General features: G+C 39.7%; 1 protein-coding gene across 2 annotated transcripts; it reads right to left on the bottom strand.

Moving 5' to 3' along the window:
* Positions 1-1,127: 1,127 nt before the first annotated feature.
* Positions 1,128-21,010, bottom strand: ACADM (acyl-CoA dehydrogenase medium chain). 2 transcript variants are annotated; one of them, XM_062581798.1, is made up of 12 exons: positions 20,914-21,010; positions 17,020-17,116; positions 15,363-15,460; positions 15,183-15,252; positions 12,755-12,855; positions 12,594-12,674; positions 8,188-8,318; positions 6,857-6,965; positions 5,881-6,021; positions 5,709-5,804; positions 4,847-5,095; positions 1,128-2,493 (listed from the first exon to the last, which is right to left on the bottom strand). In XM_062581798.1, exons 1-12 carry the CDS (start codon positions 20,935-20,937, stop codon positions 2,422-2,424), a joined length of 1,269 nt encoding a protein of 422 aa, XP_062437782.1. In that variant the 5' UTR covers positions 20,938-21,010; the 3' UTR covers positions 1,128-2,421. The 2 variants fall into 2 exon arrangements, with proteins under 2 accessions (XP_062437782.1, XP_062437783.1); XM_062581799.1 differs by lacking the exon at positions 20,914-21,010 and adding an exon at positions 20,324-20,356.
* Between the last annotated feature and the right edge of the window lie 275 nt (positions 21,011-21,285).

Raw genomic sequence — 21,285 nt, forward strand, 5'->3', positions numbered from 1 at the left:
GGGGGACGTTTCGAAGTGCAGAGCCGGGGCGCTTTCCTGCGGCGCGATAAGCAGGACGACAATAAAAGCAGCCCAATTTCCCAATTTCCTTCTGTCACCTCAGTTCTATGAAAAAGCAGGTGCAAGGATTTAGCTGTAGTACAGGTGAGGATACAAGGTGTCCTCCTTGGCTTCGAAGAAAAACCTTTGCCCCTAATTACTACTGATGATTATGCTATTAGTCATCACCACTTACCTCTTGCACGCATTTGGGGCAGCACCGTGCCAGGCTGGAACACAATTTATATCATGTAATAATGCTGATCTGTGCAGAGCAGCCAAAAACTAGGTCTTCCTTTGAAATCCCTATGCAGGATGTTATAAATCCTTATCCAGGATGTTGTATTATTGATCTGCCTGCAGGTTAAGTAAGATGGCAATTTACATGATTAAACAGTTTATTTAAAGACTTACCTTACTGAACAACAGTAATTTCCCAGATGGCCTACCTGAGAAATAAGTAATGCAAAACTCACATCTGGCAACACTAGTTGTACCATCCTGCACTAAATTAAGATCATGGATGAAAGACACCTCAGTGAAACAAGGACATTTTGGTATGGAATTGCAAATTAAGTTGCCTAAGAAGTCCAAGAAATGCGCATTCTGATAGCAGAATGAGCTATCCAAGTTAAAATACCTGATATAAATTGCTTTTCTCAGCTGCTTTGCTGCCAATTTACTTAAATGTACTGGATTTGGAATAAACAACACATGTAAACCATTTTTAAGGAAAAGCTACACATTTTTAATTTAACTGAACTAAATTGAACATTTACACTACTACACTTGCTTAAGCAAGAGGTTACATACCTTCTAGTTGATGTTCTATTCCTATGGGATGGTATCTAAATCCTCAGAACAGATACACATAAAGGCAACAGCAATGCAGACCTTTATATTGTTGAACTGGAAAGGCTATTCAGCTGCTGTTTTAAATTAAAATGCGTAGTTCCAACAGTAGTTTCTGGTATGGGCAGTACCCTAGTAGGAACTGCAGTGTAACTACTAGCATTTTGGATATTGAACTTACCTGAAACACTAATTGAAATGATGTCACAAACAAAATGAATAAAACCAACCACATCTTTCTGTTTGAAAACAGTTTTTTATTAGAATTCAGTAGTGATTGCCAGAAATAACTTTTGATCACCTAATTTTGAAGTGAAAAAACATTGTGTTGTGTTACTCTCAATTTTGCTCTTTTCATATTACAACTTTTGAGGTAATAGACAAGTTTAGAACAGAGCTGTTATACTCAAATACATGGCATAGTTTCCTAGACATTATTTCACATGAGCTCTGCTAAAATGAAAAATATTAAAAATTGAATGACTGTACTTCTTTTTTTCCTACTATGACAAATGTATATAACTGTTTCAGAAAAAGCTGTCGTTATCATTCATCCATAAAGAAGTCTTACTTAAGGCACAAGAAAACTAGCATTCTCTTCATAAATGTAACAGATTTCTCTGAGGCACAGAGATAAAAGCATTGAATGAAAATTTATGTTGGTGCTGGACTCAGGTGAATAACATAGTAAGTCACTGAAAAGAAGCCCTATTATGCTGTATCTTTTGAAAACAAAAACTAGCTTTTGTTCATAATGACTCATGGAAGGCATGTAATATGCAGACAATCCACAATTAGTAATTCTGCCACTGTTTGATAACAGTAACAATGATCTGTGTTACACTTTATGGGAATATATGTTTGTTTTTGAATGGCCCAAAAGATAACATGTATTCATGTTAAAATTTACAGGATGAGAGTTTCTAAAACCTACAAAACTACTATATGTTAGCATATTCATTATAGCGTGTGACTACTGGACATAAGGTGCTGCAATACGTGATCCTTCGAAGAATCAGGATAACTTTTTAAAGTAATCATGTCCCTGAGATTTATTAAATTGACATTCACCTGAACTCCAATGGTAAAGCTGTAATTTATCTCAGTAGGAGCAAATTTGTATCATTATAAATAATACAGAAGTTTCTAAGATCAAATTATTTGTTGCATGTGGAATGGCTTCACAGACAATAAAATATTTCTGAATTCTGTTCACTTTTTAATGTAAATTTTACAGGGAAGGTTTTTACCTCTTCCCCCACCAAAAGTCACAGACTTGAATGAAAAAGCTTAAGTTGGAAACATAAGAGACAATCACTTTGGAATTCAGACATGTTTGGAAAATACCAACTTTGTTAGGAATGGATGGAGGAAGTGTGGGTGGGTACTAAAGTAGTGCTTAATAATGTACAAAATAATAAGATTTTGAAGAGAAGTTTTTTTTCCACATCTTTTTAATTGTATTGAGAAATGCATTACAATCCTCTTCTGAGGACGCAGAATGCAGTACCAGACCCTGTATACTTTTCTTTAAACCTTATATTTGCCAATGTGCTCACGAGCTATGATCATCCTTTGAATCTGAGCAGTTCCTTCGTAAATCTGCAATGTAGAATTGCAATAATGTTAGCTGATCAGTTTTTAAAAGCTTTTAACAATCTTTCTACACTTTTTAAATCTTCACAGGGTTAATCCAATGTGGATTAGGCTGTGCAGAAAGACAGAGAAAACTGAAAAAAAAAATGTGATATGACAGTAATTACAGTGGGCTACATGAAATAAATCACATACAACATATTGAGAGATAGTCATGTTCCCTCATCTCTTCTAAACTCAGTGAAGTTCCTAGGAAAACAAACAAGCATAGTGAATGAAGAAGGATGGGGAGAAATGTCTTATGTGGGGAGGAAAATACATAATCTAGGCTTGACAAAGTAAGTTTTCAAACCATGGGAGGAGAGGAGGGGATGACTCTTGCTGTAAGTATTGTACTTGTATTTTCTTTGACTAGCCTTTCAAGGTCAAACCATATGTTCCCTTTCATCTATTTATTCCTATCAGTTTTTATTAACTAGTCTCCAGTACTGTATTCTTATTATTTTTTTTTAATCTGTCATTCTTGCATTTTCTTCTAGAAATATTTTGCATCATCCCTCTGTTCTGTTTGGCTTGCTGACAGCAAAGTCAAAGACACACAGCAGAATGTATATGAAGCTGTAATGCAGGAAGGCCTTGATCTCCATATGCTCTAGATATATTATATATAGATGCTTCAGGGTTACCGTATGGTAATCTGAGGGCAGAGACAATATAGATTAGAGGTTAAAGTCATGAATAAACTTAACTGCCCCAAATGCTTATTAGTTCAACTGAAGAAATAATTGTAAAGACAAAAGTCTTCTCCTGTATTCTTTTGGGAACAAAGGGGAGGAGAAAACAAAAATTCAATACTAAATCTGACTACTCTCAACAATAAGCAAAATATCTACCTAGCCTTTTATCCATGATAGATCAATGTAATGTAAGATCTAAATAACTGAATGGGATCCTGCAAAATAAATCCCAACTTTCACACTGTCTTCCTCTAAAAAGCATCCAATCATAATGAAATTCAATTTATTCATTTTCTTACTTGCAGGACTTCAGTTAGTACTTTATACTAAGAATCTTTAATTCCAAAACAATAGTCTTTTTTTTTCCCTTAAATTGAGAAAAATAAATTCTTGACTAGTGAGAATAACAGCATTAATTTTAAAGCCATCTGCAACAGAAACGTGAACTACCTAAAATCTTAGGAGTAACAGCTATTGTATCTAACTGACCTTACAGATCATGGTCCACATGCATTTCTTGATATCATTTGTTTTGATATGTTTTACCTAGACACTTTAAATGTCAGAAAAGGGTGAGAGAAGGTAAAATTATGTTCTGCTGAACTTAATTAAAATGTTCTTGTTGAATAAAGAGCTAGCATACTGTACACAAAAGAAGAATTGTTATCCAGAATAATGTCTTGGCACTAACATTATAGAAAAAGATCTGGGGATTATGTGCGACTATGGGCTAAACATGAGTAAATATGGTATGTTTTGTGTTGGAGAAAAAAAAAAAGGGTAATCAGGTTGTGTTACACTTCTGTCACATGTCTGTTAATGCAAGATATGCAAGATAATTTTCCCTCGATATGCTATGCTGGTGATAACTGGTCATATCAAAGTTTCAAAAAGAAGGTACAGAGCACAGCAACAAAGCATAAGAGACTGTAAACAGAAAAAAAGAACCCACATGACTTATGAGGAAAAAGGTAACGAAATTGCTTTAGTTTATTCTGAAAGAGACTGCTAAGAAGGATGTAAGAAGCACATTAAACGCAGGCATTACCAAGGGCTGTCAGTTGTCCTGTATAAAGCTGGATATAACAAGCAAAAGGATGTAATTTGCAACCACCATTATTTGGACTAGATATTAGGATGGGGGGAAAGTTTAGCTATAGTGAGGCACCAGTCTGTGATATATAAAGGAGCAGAGGATTTCCATCGTTGAAGGTTTTCAAGAACAGCATCACACACAAACCATCTCTGACAGCATGTTTGTGTGTATTACTCTACTTCAAAGCAAGCACTGATAAAGATCAGTGTTTTGTACAGCCTTTTTCTTCTAAGACTTCAAGAGCTTTGAAATGAATAGTCCAAGAATTTCAAGGAGTTTACACTTCAGAAAAAAATTATATATATTTTTTATACTTGTAGCTGATACTTAAATTTATTGATCTAGTGCAAATACTTTTGTATGCAAGAATTTGCCTGATTTGAATGCCTCTTTCTTTAAATTGAATGATTATTGCTTTCATCCTAAAAGCATTTTTACATGTGTACATCATGATTTAAACTAAGTAGCCGTTAACATATTTTATACACAATTTATGTATTACTTTAAGATTCTTTCTTTTACTTACCTGGTATATTTTAGCATCTCTCATTAGTTTTTCTACAGGATATTCACTATTAAATCCATTTCCTCCAAAAATCTGTACTGCATCTGTAGCTGCTTGGTTTGCAATGTCACCAGCAAATGCCTTTGCAATGGAAGCGAAGTAGGTGTTCTTGTGACCAGCATCAACCTCCCATGCAGCTCTTTGGTAAGCCATCCTAGCTAGTTCCACTTTCATTGCCATTTCAGCAAGCATGAAAGACACTGCTTGGTGCTATGAATGATGAAATAAACCAGGTTAACATTGCCTGCTTAAAATCTATGGCATCCAAGAGGAGTATAATTTAGATTCTAAAATCCATGTAGTCACAAGGAATGAGATTTGAATTACAAAGTTGAGCTTTAATATTTCTATTTAGGATTTATGAGATCTATATTATAGCTTGCTGTTTATTTAGATTTCTTCAAAATTGGAAGCAATGTATTGGTATTAATACTGTGTATCTCTTTTACATACCTCCAACAGAAAGATGGGATCAGCTTTTCCTTTCCTGAAAATCACTGTTCATCAATACTGAAGAACTTAAATATGTCATGATAGCACAGGACTTTTACGTTTTCTGGGGGGATTTTTCTTTGTGATACTATTATCCCCATCATCATCAATAGATTTCTGGAGTTACTGCATAGCTAGTTACATTTATATGACAATCACCTATATATTTGAAAACCCAAGCAATAGCAAAGAGATAAAATAGTTCACACGTGTCCTAAAAATCATAGAACAACCTTGAAAATTCAACAATAGTATGCCTCATGTGAAAACACAGCTCGCTCTCTATATACATGCATATATGTATTTATATATGTATGTGTATTTAACTTACTTCAACAATTGTTTTCCCAAAGGTTTTTCTCTCTAAAGCATATTTAGTAGCTTCATCCAGTGCTCTTTGTGCTAAACCAACAGCACCAGCTGCTACCTGAATTAAATACAGCAGAGATTAAAAATCAGAAATTGCCATTACACTTTATGAGCAAGATATTTCTGATACTTACAGGAGGTCTGGTCATATCAAAAGCTCCCATTGCAATTTTAAAGCCAGCTCCCTCAGCTGTTAATACATTTTCCTTTGGGACTCTGACATCTTCAAAGACAATACCTCTTGTATCTGAGCAACGCTGACCCATATTCATTTCCTGAAAAGGGAGTTTATGGAAATGTAACTAAATTGGATTCTTCCAAGGTACAACACATTTTCATCCTTCAGTTTACTCAAAGCATTTTTTCCCCAGACCCTTCTGTTTCATCTAAAAACAAACATATACATGACAAATACTAGTTTTGCATTTACAGACCCACATGCCTTTAATTTCTCTAAGCTGAGGAGTTTACTTTATTCTTATATGAAATCCATTCTGTAGTTGTAATCACTCTTGTCATTTTTCTCTAGTTCAATTATATCCTTTGAGATTGGAGAAAAGACAGGGAGGAACCTAAAATGCAGGCAGTAGTAAAATATCATTGCACTATACAGAGATAAATAAATAAATAAGCTTTTCAGGTTTTCATATTCCTTTTCTAATGTTCAATGTCAGTTTTTGCCTGGTACTAAAATTGCATTTTTTTGGACACACTAGCAAGAGTGTCTCCAAGGCCTCTTCCTTGAGCATAAATAGCTGAAGTTAAGCTCACTGTGATGTATTTACCATTGAAGTTTTCCACCTTGCTTCTCGTCCTCTCAAGGCACACTATTTTTGCTTTATGAGCAATGGGCAATAAAATGGTTCTTGAAGATTCTTTTGCAGCTTTTAAAAGTCATCTTTAGAATATTCTGAATACTACCTTTCTGAATTAATAAAGTTTTAATTACATTTTATGCATAGCTTGTTTTGAAAACAAAAAGATCGTCATATGTGAGTATATTTAAATGTTCAGTAGCACAATAGTCTTTTTTTTTATCGGCAATTTGTTGCATTATTGATTTAGAAGTGAATAATTCTTGGCCTGTCAAATAAAAGATACACTCTTCACCTTTCTTCCAATTTGGATTCCAGGGCTATCTGCTTCCACAATGAACCCAGTAAAGGCTTTGCTTGCAGGAGCTCTCGGATCTGGATCGGTACGAGCTAGCAAAAAATACCTAGTGTAAAACAAAGAAGAGGGCCTCAGTTCATCTGCACAATTAATAATCAAATGCTTTTAAACTAACAAGTTAAATGTTTCAGTGTGTGTTTCCAGCATATAATAAATTCCATCAAGAAGTTAGCAAACCTTCAAACTGAGAGGGCGCACAAGAGATGAAGTTTCAATGCAGCTCTTACTGCGAAATTCAAGTTTAAATAAAATTACTTCAGATCAACATGCAAGGATTGTCCATCTTGTCCTTGTACTGTCACGTAAGTCTTTATTATATCAACTTAAGGAATAGCACAGAAAAAAATCTGTTAGATGAATTCACAGCACATAAATAAAAAAATAAATGCTTAGGAAACACATTCTTGCATGCAAAATTTAAGTTACCACCTAATCCCAAAGAAGATCTTAATTTTATTCTTCTAGTGTATTCTTCTACTTGTAAACAAGTAATTCTGTTAGAAATTAAAAAGTAGTAAATCATATTTATGATGTTCAGTGATGTCGGAAGATAGATGCTAGATTCTCTTTGATGGTTTTGCGTTGAACAAGGAAGTAAATAATGAAAAAATGTAGATTTATGGATACAATATATACAGTAAAATTCTTGCACTTGAATTAAAATGAATTTGTACACTGGAGATGAACATGATATTATGTGAGACATGATAAAAGAGGTCTGTACTTTGCAGCACACTCCATAGATGCCACAGTAACATCCAGATTCTTTGACAGTTGGAAAATGTCTTCCCTTAAGAAAGTAAAATGTAATACAACAATCCAACATTGTTTCTAGCTTCACTAGAAATGACAGATGTTTTTAGCAGAATCAGAAGGAACTGATCTCAATCATCACACCTACAAAGCAAGGTAACTAGTAAAATGAGCCTCCTGGGGTACTTTGTGAGTTAAATCATACTGTTGCAGTCTTCTGTTGAAGAAAACGCAGAATTAATTTCATCTGAAAGCAACGATATTTGAGAAGCAATATTTGGAATGGACTAGTGTTATCTGTCAGTTTCCTTTTTAGGCTTTGTACAGCACTGAGACTGCATTCTTACACCTTGTCCTGATAAACTAGTCACAGATTATAGTTTAATGTGACAAAACATAAGGAACCACCAGATTTTTTAACAGAGATCTTTAAAGAAACACTTGTATTTAACTTTTTTTGGGGAAAAAATACATACAACAATAGAAAATGTAACATAAGTTAGCAGCTCACACACCAGTTAGCTTTCCCGCCATTTGTGATCCACATCTTCTGACCATTAATAACATACTCATCTCCTTTCTTCTCAGCCTTTGTTTTTATACCAGCCACATCAGAGCCCGCTCCAGGCTCTGTTACACAGTAAGCCTATAAGAAAATAAAATGCAAAATCTTGAATAAAAGTTTTATTTTCAGGTCACCATAAATTTTTACAGACTACATGCACGAAACAAATCTGTAAAAGTTTTAAAAGAACTGCATAGTAAAAAAACAAAACTTTGCAAGTACGTCAAAAGATGCTATAAACAAAAAAAAAGAAAAGTAAGTTTGATAGGTTTAAGAGGAATTGCTCTGCAATACAGAGGAGTATGAAAAGGAGACCTCTTAATTTTTTTGAAGTAACACCAAAGTATTAAATGACGTGCATAACAAGACCACGTTTTTGAAGTTTAATGTTATCTTTGTAATCTTTTTGCATTATAACTTTTTAAAACATTTGTAAAATACATTGTTGTTTTACAGTGAGGCTTGAGGCCTGAGCTGTTCATAGAAATGGAAAAAGAAAACAGGAGAAAGGAAACAATGCAACTGCACTTTGAAGTAGCTAATTTAAATCCACCTCAAGCTAACAGCGACTGGAAGTCTGTGTTCAGCCATCAACTTACCCAAGGACTGAAGAAAGATCTCCTGGCCTATCAGCTTGAGATGGATTGTCATTTGGCCTTCTTCTAAGTTAGGTATATTTGCCTTTCCCTAATTACCAGAGACCGCAGTCTTTTAATTCCTGTGGTCTACTTAAGTCTTTCACTAGGAATACTGTTTTTTAAAGTAATCAGAATAGGACTTATATTCAAGTTTGGCTTTTGGCTTCTGCATATGGTATATCAATTCTAGGTATTATGAGAACGGAGTTGGATTACATTGTCTAGGCATCCATTACAACAAAACTAACTCCATATAAATAATAGAAAAATAAGTGTAGCATGAGATTGGGATAACTAGATATCAGTGATGACGGTAATTCTTAAATTACAAAGTGTAGACAAAGCTGAAAATAGTGAAGCTGTACTTATAAAAGTACTTATTGTATTTGAAGATGTATTTCTTATACTTACCAAACTGAAAGCATTAAATCAAAAAACAAACAAACAAACAAACCCCACAGCTCTCTGAGCAAGACTCCAGATATGTGTGGGTGAATTTTCATTATAAATCCATAATAATGCCTAAAACTATTTTCTACTTTTCATGATAAACAGAACCATTCTGTAACCCTTAATAAGTCTTCACTTCCTCATGCTTGAGCTCTGCCTAGGCGGGGAGCAGGAGGAGGCAGCTGAGAGCTTATGGGTAAAGATCAAAGGGCAGGCTAGTATGGGGGACGCTGTTGTGGGTGTCTACTACAGGCCAGCGGACCAGGAAGAGAAAGTTGAGGCCTTCCATAGACAGCTGGAGGTAGCCTCATGATCACAGGCCCTGGTTCTCATGGGAGACTTCAACCACCCTGACATCTGCTGGAGAGACTACACAGCAAGGCACAAGCAGTCCAGGAGGCTCCTGCAACGCATTGGTAATAACTTCTTGTCACAAATGGTGGAGGAGCCTGCAAGGAAGGGTGTCCTGGGTGACCTTGTCCTTACCAACAGAGAGGGACTGGTTAGAGATGTGCAGGTTGGGGGTAGCCTTGGCTGCAGTGGCCGTGAGATGGTGGAGTTCAGGATCCGTCAGGAAAGAACTAAGGCAACAAGCAGGATTGCAACCCTGGACTTCAGGAGAGCGGACTTTGGGCTCTTCAGAGACCTGATTGGTGGAATCTCATGGGTTAAGGCCCTAGAAGGAAGTGGGGAGGGGGTCCAGGAGAGCTGTCTGATATTCAAACATCACTTCCTCCAAGCTCAAGAGCGGTGCATCCCTATGAGTAAGAAGTGCAGCAAAAGGGGCAGGAGACCTGCATGGGTGAGCAAGGAGCTCCTGGCCAAATTCAGACAGAAGAAGAAAATACACAGAATGTGGAAAAGGGGACAGGCTACTTGGGAGAATTATAGGAATGCAGTCAGAGTATGTAGAGATGCGGCAAGGAAGGCTAAGGCCCAGCTGGAATTGAGTCTGGCAAGGGATGTTAAGGACAAGAAGGGCTTCTTCAAATATATCAGCAGCAAGAGGAGGACTAGGGAAAATGTGGGCCTGCTACTGAATGGGGAAAGGGCCCTGGTGACAAGGGATACGGAGAAGGCAGAGTTACTGAATGCCTTCTTTGCTTCAGTCTTCACTGCTAAGGGCAGCCCTCAGGAATCCTGTAGCCTGGTGTGAGGGAGAAAGTCTGGAGAAGGGAAGACTTTCCTTTGGTTGAGAAGGAAAGGATTAGAGACCTTCTGGGCAGGCTAGACATCCACAAATCCACAAATGGGATGCACCCATGAGTGCTGAGGGAGCTGGCAGATGTTATTGCCAAGCCGCTCTCCATCATCTTTGAAAGCTCCTGGAAAACTGGAGAGGTTCCCGAGGACTGGAAGCAAGCCAATGTCACTCCAGTCTTCAAAAAGGGCAAGAAGGAGGACCCAGGCAACTATAGGCCGGTCAGCCTCACCTCCATCCCTCGAAAGGTGATGGAACAGCTCATTCTGGATGTCATCTCCAGACATATGGAGGAAAAGAAGGTGATCAAGAGCAGCCAGCATGGATTCACCAAGGGGAAATCCTGCTTACCCAGCCTGATAGCCTTCTCTGATGGAATGACTGGCTGGGTAGATGAGGGCAGAGCAGTGGACGTTGTGTACCTTGACTTCAGCAAGGCTTTTGACACTGTCTCCCATAACATCCTCCTAGAGAAGCTCTGGAAGTGTGGGTTAGACGAGCAGACAGTGAGGTGGATAGAGAACTGGCTGAAAGGCAGAGCTCAGAGGGTCGTCATCAGTGGCATGGAGTCCAGTTGGAGGCCTGTGGCTAGTGGCGTCCCCCAGGGCTCAGTACTGGGTCCTGTCCTGTTCAACTGTTTCATCAACGACCTGGATGAGGGGACAGAGTGCCTCCTCAGCAAGTTTGCTGATGATACCAAGTTGGGAGGAGTGGCTGACACACCTGAAGGCTGTGCTGCCATTCAGAAAGATGTGGACAGGCTGGAGAGTTGGGCAGAAAGGAACCTCCTGAGGTTCAACAAGGGCAAGTGCAGGGTCCTGCACCTGGGGAAAAACAAGCCTAGGCACCAGTACAAGCTGGGGGCTGACCTTCTGGAGAGCAGCTCTGCAGAGAAAGACCTAGGAATGCTGGTGGATGACAAGCTGACCATGAGCCAGCAATGTGCCCTTGTGGTCAGGAAGGCCAATGGTCTCCTGGGGTGCATTACGAAGAGTGTTGCCAGCAGGTCGAGGGAGGTGATTCTGCCCCTCTACTCAGCCCTGGGAAGGCCTCATCTCGAGTACTGTGTCCAGTTCTGGGCTCCCCTGTACAACAGAGATACGGAGCTACTGGAGAGAGTCCAGTGTAGGGCTACAAAGATGATCAGAGGGCTGGAGCACCTGCCCTATGAGAACGGCTGTGAGAGCTGGGCCTGTTCAGCCTGGGGAAGAGAAGACTGAGGGGGGATCTTATCAATGTGTACAAGTACCTGAAGGGAGGGTGTCAAGGGGACGGGGACAAACTCTTTTCAGTTGTCCCATGTGACAGGCCAAGAGGCAATGGGCAGAAATTGAAGCACAGGAAGTTCCGCCTGAACGTGAGGGGGAATTTCTTCCCTGTGAGAGTGACGGAGCACTGGAACAGGTTGCCCACAAAGGTTGTGGAGTCTCCTTCTCTGGAGATCTTCAAGGCCCACCTGGATGCAACCCTGTCTACCATGCTTAGGTGACCCTGCTGAGCAGGGAGGTTGGACTAGATGATCTCCAGAGGTCCCTTCCAACCTTACTGATTCTACGATTCTATGCTTCACAAACTCCGATGTGAAAGCTGTGGATCTTTAAAATCTGGAAATAAGAGCACAGAGTAACATTTTATGTTTACTGTGTTCTTCTAAAATGGCTTTATATGAGAATTAGTTGTTCAGATTTTAATGCATTGAACATGAATCTTTTTCTTGTTTCTATGTAACAAATAGTGGTTGTATAATATTTAAAATTCAGAAATAGATTTTAATTCGCATCAGATTTTCTGCTTACATAAACCTAGTACTTTCTTAATCTCCTACTTCTCCTCTTGAAAGATAAATAAAGTTATTAATTTTTGTAAATGATTTAGGATGGCTTTCCAGGTAATATCTTCTACTTCCTAATCAAATGCATTTCTAACTATTCCATAACTTTCAATAAACAACTATTTGCAAACCAAAATGGGCTAAGTTGTGACTAGATGACAGTGTTTTCTTCAAAAATAAAATAATACCACGTAGTGTGGTTTAGGAACACTCCAAAATGTAGCAGTTATACTTACACACATCATTGGTTCCTCTGTCATTCTTCCTAAATATTTTTTCTGCTGCTGGTCATTTCCTGCAATGATTACTGGCATTTGCTGAAAGAAAATATTTAGACCATTAGCCTGTCCTTTTAAAGTGCACCGATTCAAAGGGAGTAAGAGAAGATGGAACTTACCCCTAGGGAATTTGCTTCAATGGCAGTTTGGACTCCTGTGCATCCATAAGCTAACTCTTCTGTAATAAGGCATGCTTCAAAACTGCCGAGGCCAAGACCACCTACAGTTGAAACATTTCATTTACTAAAATGAGTTTTAAAGGGAACTTACTAGTGATTTACACAGATTAATTATCAAAAAATATTCTCCCACAAACATTTGTCTGCATGCTTTGTTTGATTAGACATTCCCATGCAAGCTTTTCAAATAAAGTTTTCTAAGAATAGTAACAGATGATTTAAAAATTGCGTTTCACTGTTTCAGGGTTACTGCATGACTAATGTAAGACAAGTTGCACAAAATGGCAAGAACACACCACTAGTATTTTCTGACTACTTGACATTGGAGAATTTCCCTAAGAGATCTTAGGGAGCAGAGACAAGGCCACAAGGGTTCCTATGCTACCATAGGAATTTAGGAATAAAAAAAGTAGTGACCGTATTAGTCAGATAGCCAATCTAGTAACCTGTTTCTGACAGAGGCCAACACTTTAGAAAGTACATAAAAATGCAACAATACAGCCATGCTTCATCAGAGTATTTTTCCCATCTTTCAAAGGACTTTCCACAGTCAAGAGTGGTATCTACATTAGGATAATCCTTGATAGATCTTTTCTTTATGTCCATTTGAACCTATGTAAAACTTTAACATCAATATCATCCAGTGGCAATGTCTTTCACAAGTTAACTGTACTATGTGTAGAACCATCTGCTTTCATTTATTTTGAACCTGCCATTTGCTGGCTTCATTTGATATGTTTTAAATGTACCGAAAGAGACAATAAACTGTCAAACCCTTTTCACCTTCTCTGTGACAATGTCTCCCTTGGTCATCCCTTTTCAAAGCTGAGTAGCAGTCTATTTAGTCATTTTGCATACAGGAGCTGCTCTAAATCTTTTACCACCTTTGCCACCCTTTTTGGAACCTTCCCCCTTCCACAATACCTTTTTGAGATGGAAGGATCAGACTGCGCAATGAATTCAAGACGCAAGTGCAATCTGGATTCATGCAGCAGCCTAACTATGGCTTCTGTTTCCTTCTTCATTCCCTTCTTAATTCCTGGTCTTAAATTGATGATACTGATCACTTCTGAGCGTTATGCTGGCATGTTCACAGAACTATATATTGTAATTCCCAAATCTCTTTTTTGAGAAGCAATAACTAGTTCAGAAAATACCATTTGATCTGTGAAGTTACGATTTATTCTTTCCCTTCTTGCGTGCGTCACGTTTCCTACTTTGAATTTCAACTGCCATTTTAACACTCAGTTTCATGACCTCCTTCTGCAGTTCTTCACATCAGCTCATTGTTAGTACACTCAATAACTTAGTAATACTATCAGTAAACTCAACCACCTCACTATTGACCTGCTTTTTAGATTATTTATAGATATCCTAAACAGCACAAGACCCAGCAAGATTCTGCTGCTTATTCTTCCACTGCAAAAACATGACTTTTCAAATCCCCTTTGAAAGTTAAAGCTCTCTGTGTAAACCAGGTATCCCTTGTTCACACACTTATTGGCTACTTCAGAGAACTCCAATTGTTTTTTGAGGCATAGCTTCCTTATACAAAAGCCCTTTTCCAGTATATCATTTTTATTTCTGTGTCCTCTAATTACATACTTCATCTTACTTATTCTTAATTTACATGGTATGACACCAGGCTTACTGGAATTATTTTCCAAGATTTCCCGTGACGATGTTTATAAACAATGGTGTCTGATTTGCTATGTGTAGGTTTCCATTTAAGCAAATGATTATACACCACAGTTGCCCATCTGTTTCAGCTTTGACTGTCTCTAGAATTCGTGGGTGAATAAATGCAATCCTCACTTCTGTCTCTTTGATCCTTAACCTCTTGTGTTAACTTTTTGATAGGAGACACACCCTCTGCCTCGAAGAGGGTCTGCCAAGGAACTTCTTGTTCAGGGAATATAAATGCAAAAAAAAAAAAATTCTTTTTCCATGGTTAGTATGAGGCATCTACCTAAGCACAGCCAAAGCACTTCTGTACTGCATACAATCTAAGCTGGAGAACTGTCTTCCTGGAATAAACTCTTAAATGGTTCTAGCTTATGTCAGAGACTAGATCAAAATATGACCTTCTAATTTCTCTGCCTAATCAGCTGACCAGTACACCACGAGAACATTAGAAAGTTGTAATCATGGTACAGAATCTGTTCGTAAGTCATGATCTGTCTATTTTGTCTCCTGATTACATCCACACCTTATAACACTTGTATGTGTCAACCTACCTACTGATTAAGTTTAGTTTATTCAAGTATGCAATTGTTTATTTTATTCAGAATTCAAAATTATACAAGCAAATCCTATCTAATGCCTTTTCTTTGTTTTATGTTATAAATTAAAAAGAATGTTTACTTACCGCAGCTTTCTGGTATGTGTGAATTTATGAGACCAAGTTCCCAAGCTCGTTTTATGAGTGGAAGAGGATACTGCAACGAAAGAGGAAAATCACCTTCTGATTTATCTCAGTTAACATTTTAAATTTTTGTTCCGGTTAAGATACATATCTATTTTCCCCCTACTGTATGGTAGGGTTTACCTCGCCGGTTTTGTCGTATTGCGCAGCAACAGGAATAATTTCCTCCCTAGCAAATTTACGAGCAGTAGCTTGAAATTCTTTCTGTTCATCAGTGAGCTCTAAAAAAAATAAAATAAAATAAAGTACTATCTTTAATTTTGACAGTTTTAAGAACAAAAAGAAAAAAGCAAACAGGCCTCAGTTCCTTCAAAGACAACCCAAACCACTGCTTCCTAGGCCTCCCCAAGAACCAACAGAGCTCAGCTTCCTCCTTCTCCCTGGAGAAAACCTTCACTAACACCTATAATGCACTTAATTTTGTCAGGAATAACTATCTGCAACATATTGAAAATTTAGTAAAAAGAATAGTGTGACTTAAAATGTATTACAAAAAGAAGGAAGAAGAATGCTGTGGATGGAGGAAGAGGAGGAGGCAGATAAATTTTTTTTTCTTTATTCTAAGATTCTGGCTATTCAGTTTCAAATATCTAGGTGCTGTCCCAGTAAATGTGCTTTGCGCATAGAATATGCCAAGATGAGGATGAATTTCTTTATAACATACACAGCATAGGTTCACAAGCTCCAGAACTGATAGTGAAAATACTAGAACAGTTTACTGTAAAAGGGAAGTTCTTCTTCAATCCTGCTCAGCTAAGACTACATACAGTTACTTTAGAATCACAGAATCATAGAATCGATAAGGTTGGAAGGGATCTCTGGAGATCATCTAGTCCAGCCTCCCTGCTCAAACAGGGTCACCTAGAGCACGTTAGACAGGGTTGCATCCAACGGGCTTTGAATATCTCCGGAGAAGGAGACTCCACTACCTCTGTGGGCAACCTGTCCCAGTGCTCCGTCATTCTCACAGGGAAGAAATTCCCCCTCACGTTCAGGTGGAACTTCCTGTGCTTCAATTTCTGCCCATTGCCTCTTGGCCTGTCACATGGGACAACCGAAAAGACTTTGTCCGCAACCCCTGACACCCTCCCTTCAGGTACTTGTACACATTGATAAGATCCCCCCTCAGTCTTCTCTTCCCCAGGCTGAACAGGCCCAGCTCTCACAGCCGTTCTCATAGGGCAGGTGCTCCAGCCCTCTGATCATCTTTGTAGCCCTACACTGGACTCTCTCCAGTAGCTCCGTATCTCTGTTGTACAGGGGAGCCCAGAACTGGACACAGTACTCGAGATGAGGCCTTCCCAGGGCTGAGTAGAGGGGCAGAATCACCTCCCTCGACCTGCTGGCAACACTCTTCGTAATGCACCCCAGGAGACCATTGGCCTTCCTGGCCACAAGGGCACATTGCTGGCTTAGGTCAATCTGTCATCCACCAGCCCTCCCAGGTCTTTCTCTGCAGAGCTGCTTTCCATCAGGTCTTTTTAACTTTAACATTTTAAAGAGCAATATGAGTTAATTATTCAAAGCCAGAACAACTTTAGCAGTAAAAAAAAAAAAGTTTTTTAAAAAAGAAAATCTTATAAATATCACACACATACTTGACTTTTCTGAGCTAGAAGAAAAAGTAGTTTTGCTTTTCAAACATTTTTAAATGAAGAAAAATCTGTTTAGAAAGAACTCCTCCATTCTAAAATCATACTGAACTGCAACACAGTTATTTTTCCCGACTGTGCAGTTTGTCCTTAATTGCTGTATTTCTTTCAAAAACTATGATATTTACCAAAGCTAAAGCCAGCTCCAGGTTTGACTTTGTGTAAATTTTGAGCAGATTTACTAGAATGCGTTCTCCATCCATTCCCTGCAATGGCTTGAAGCATCTGTTAAAGAGAAAGAACATGAGGTGTAAAGATCTATAGAGCTCAAGTCTCCAAAGAGCTACCAGACTGACTGCAGCAGACCTTTAAATGTAGAATCCTTCTTTAAATAATAATACTGCATCAAGTATTTATACCGTATCTACAAATGATAAAAAAAACAGATTCTTGGCTATGTCAGGCTTTCTTCCTGTAGTAAGCAGTGCTCAAGCAAACCAACTGCCGCACCAACATGGAATCCCAAGCTTTAACACCAAGCATGAATGAACTGCTGTATCCACGCCTAAGTTTTGCATAATTGATCATTTAAAAGTAATTAAGCATAACCATATCTCCTTTAAAGTACATACGTTCATTTGTATACATACACATAAGCATATACTTCATTTATACCTACAAAAATCAAACCCGATTTTATTTTGCCTAATCCTGAATAGTCTAATTATCCATGTCTACCTACATGCAAATTTAGCAAGATTTTAACAGTCTGCCAGTTAACCAGTATTTATCACTGTATTTTGATCTGATAATGTTCCAGACTCATTCATCAAATATATTTTAGTTTGCTTTCTTCTAATACCCCTTTGCCATAGATAGCTAATTATTATTATTCCATTCCAAATAGAAAGCAGAATACATTAAGTTTATTTTTCTTCCTAATATTGATCACAGATTTATTCTCTTCTTCATTTTATGTGCTTAGTTTGCTCTTTGTAAGGCCTTAGAGGCCTACCTTTACTGATGTAACTATTTGTAGAATGCCTTAATACTGTGCAAAAAATAGCACCAGATTTCTGCTCAAATATTCATGTCTGAATTTGATTTGAAAAGGTTGGTTTACTTCCTTTCTCTCTTTAACAGATATGAATCTCTGAAATACTTGGCAAGAAAAAGGAAAAAATATTTAATTGGATAAATTTCCAGAATGACTCAAATTGATATTGTGTGTACACAAATTGGTTTAAACACTATGAAAATTTTTGATTTTGATTTTCTTACGTTGAAATTCAGAAAAAAAAGTGTGACAAGACCAATCACTTATTTTGTAACATAAAAAAAATTCAATTCATCATAATGGTGCAGAAATATCACAGAAATTTTATTAGAGATTCTGGAAGACAGTGGGAGAATTACAGAGAGATACGTAACTGGGGAGGCAATGAGTAGCTACAAAATAAAATTGCAGCAGATCTCTATGGTTTTGTAAATAAGAATGATATGCAGAGATGGTTACAAAGTCACACTACAAGAGGTACAGAGAAGTCAGGCGATAATTGCTATGAACAGTATGAAAAAAAGTATTTTCAGAGACTACTGAAAACAGTATAAACTTGACAAGAGAAGAAATGCAGAAAGACCATTGCTAGACTTTAGATATGAGGGAGGCTGTAACATACTTAAATACTGAACTGTTAAGTGAGTCTATTAATAGTTCAGGATTATATTTTCCAGTAGGGAATACCTAATTCATTTGGAGCTTTCACAAGCACCAACCACATGAAACTTCTACCGTGCTAATAAACATATGTGCAATTAAAATGATACTGAGAGTTCAAGTACTCTACAAACAAGTGTTAAAATAACAATGATTTCATTTTTCTGCCCTGAAGGGAGAAAAATGAAGATACCATTGCAAAATGGTATCTGGCTTTCTTAGATAAGTTCCGTGCTAGTGCTACCACAGTTAAACAGAAAAAAAAAACAAAACAAAAATACCAACAAACATCTAGAAAGACCCAGATACTGCAGAAATTTTTATAGCTTATTATGTCTCAGGGGAAAAAAAAGATGGATGTGAAGATGACAAAAATACATATAATTGTAATCACTTTTTTTTAAAAAAAAAAAAAAAAAAAGAGCAGCTCTTGATGCAGCCATGTATAGCTTTGCCACCAGTTTTGTCTACACTAGAAAAAGTACTGAATTCAAAATAACACTAAAGGTGATACTCTACAAGAAAAAAAAGCGTCAACTTTATACTATAGAACTTGCATTTATTATGCATTTAGTATCAGAGTAGTGTGCAAGGTCAACACTGAAGGTTACTCTTAAAACTCAGGTCCCTTCCTTTTCCTCCTTTAAATAGAAATATGAATTGAACAGATGGGAATCATACCTTGAAGTGGGACAAGTGATCAAGTGACAAAGGATCACAGTTTGTATCATGGAAGAATTTGAGTGATCCACTGTCTGTTCTGTTGACCTCTCTAAAGAGTTTGATTCACTTAGATTCAGTGATAAGTTACTGCAATTGATGCTCAAATGCAGCTCATATTACATTTTTGATGGACTATTACATAAGCTCTGTCACAATCAGAAATATGACCCATGAAAGTGGCAAGGGTAACATCAGAATAATCTGCTGTTAGGAAGAGGTAGGACAAGAATTGGCATGGAAGTGGTTTTGATTATCTCAATGCTGAAGAACTACAGAATTTGTTCAAAAAGCTGCACATCACAGAAAAGGACAGTACAACAATAAGCTAAGGTCACTAACCTTGATTCTCCCTCATCTGAAAAAACAAAACTGAAAAGAGTTGTTGAAAAGAGTTGGCTGGGTAACACATCAGGAGGCTGAACTTGAAACACTAACGTCCTATGGTATGCATTAACTGTCTGTTGGCTTCTCCTGCCAAAAAAATACCTTTGATCTATAAAATCATCTATTAAACTGGCTTCGAACAGAGCCTTCTTCCCTAAATGGCAGTGTCACAGCAACGGTTTGGACAGGTGCCAAGCTGTGACATTTGGGGCACAGGAATGCTGCTGCCAGCAAGCTCCAACTAAGGCCTTTCAACTTTAATCTAATTCTGACTCATGAATGACTCTGGAAACAGGGAAACCAGAAAAAGGTGAGTGAGTAGTAAACAAGGTACTACTTGAGTTTTAACTTGCTTTCATCTGCTTGCTTTTTAATTTACGTGAGTGTCAGACCCTCAGGAAAACATGTTTTATTATCACACATATTAAAAAAAAATAGGACAGCTAGGTATGCTTAAGAAAAGGCATTGTATAAAATACACATCTTAAGCTGAGCCATCTCCGTTGTTTAAGCTGGAAGCAGAGTCTACACGCGTTTATGCACAGGTACACCAGATCTGCATGGGTTTCTAAGGACTTCCTGGTGTGCACTTCGGCACATGAGGAGCCACACGTGGAGCCCAAAGGTTGCGCAGCAACTCGGCTAAACTTTAAAAGATGGGAACAGACCTCCAGGCCATGAAGCATCAGGCAATGAACTCATGGATCAAAGTGCTATGAAAAAACCAGCAGAACACAGGGGATTTAGGTGCCGCACAGAGTCTAGGGCCGGGGTCTGGGGGCTAGGGCCAGAGGGCAGTGCAGGGGCCAGGGCCTCAGGGCCGGGGCCTGAGAGGCTGAAGCGCCGGAGCCTGGGGGCCGCGGTGTGGGGGCCGGGGCCTGGGGGCCGGGGCCTGGGCCTGGGCCTGGGGGCTGCGGCACAGGGGCCGGGGCCTGGGGCTAGAGCCTGGGGGCCGGGGCCTGGGGGCTGCGGCGCGGGGGCCAGGGCCTGGAGCCGGGGCCTGGGGGCCGCGGCGCGCGGGCCTGGGGCGCTGGGGGCTGCGGAGCAGGGGCCGGGGCCTGGGGGCCGCGGCGCGGGGGCCTGGGGCGCTGGGGGCTGCGGAGCAGGAGCAGGGGCCGGGGCCTGGGGCGCTGGGGCCGCCCCGCCGCCGGGCCGCCGGGCCGCCGGGCCGCCGCGCCCCGCGGCGCTGCTCGCTGTCCCGCCCCCGCCACCGGCCGAGCCGGGCCGCGCGTCCCCGGCGCTCGGCGCGGCCACTCACCCGGGCGGCCCTCAGCGCAGACATCTCGACGCGGCGGCGGCGGCGGCGGCGGGCGCGCTCGTGGCGGCCGAGAGGGGCGGGGCGGGGCGGGGCGCGGACCGGCCGCCCCGCCCCGTGACCGTTACCGGGAGCGGCCCCGGCCCCCAGCGGGTTGCTGTGTTTCCGCTGCTCGGGTCCGCCGGGGCCCGGGTCGCCGCCGGGTCGCCGCCGCCTTGGGCCGCGCGCAGCCGCCCTGCGCTGCCGCGGTGCCGTTTGCCGGGGCGCCGCGGGCCCATTCCCTCGCGTGTCGCTGGCCGCGCGCGCTCCGGCGCCCTGGGCTGGTCGCTGCGAGCGAGCGGAGTCCGTGGGCCCTGCCCCCGAGGAAGGCCTGCT

Source organism: Rhea pennata, chromosome 8 (genome assembly GCF_028389875.1).
Source record: "Rhea pennata isolate bPtePen1 chromosome 8, bPtePen1.pri, whole genome shotgun sequence".
NCBI classification, from domain to species: domain Eukaryota; kingdom Metazoa; phylum Chordata; class Aves; order Rheiformes; family Rheidae; genus Rhea; species Rhea pennata.

What these genes read in the sequence shown, in the direction of transcription:
- ACADM (XM_062581798.1), bottom strand. Translation starts at nt 20,937, where the DNA reads ATGTCTGCGCTGAGGGCCGCCCGG. An exon ending in ACACATACCAGAAAGCTGCG is followed by an intron (nt 12,856 to 15,182) that starts GTAAGTAAACAT and finishes TTTCAACTGTAG; the next exon opens with GTGGTCTTGGCCTCGGCAGT. An exon ending in TTGATATGACCAGACCTCCT is followed by an intron (nt 5,805 to 5,880) that starts GTAAGTATCAGA and finishes TATTTAATTCAG; the next exon opens with GTAGCAGCTGGTGCTGTTGG.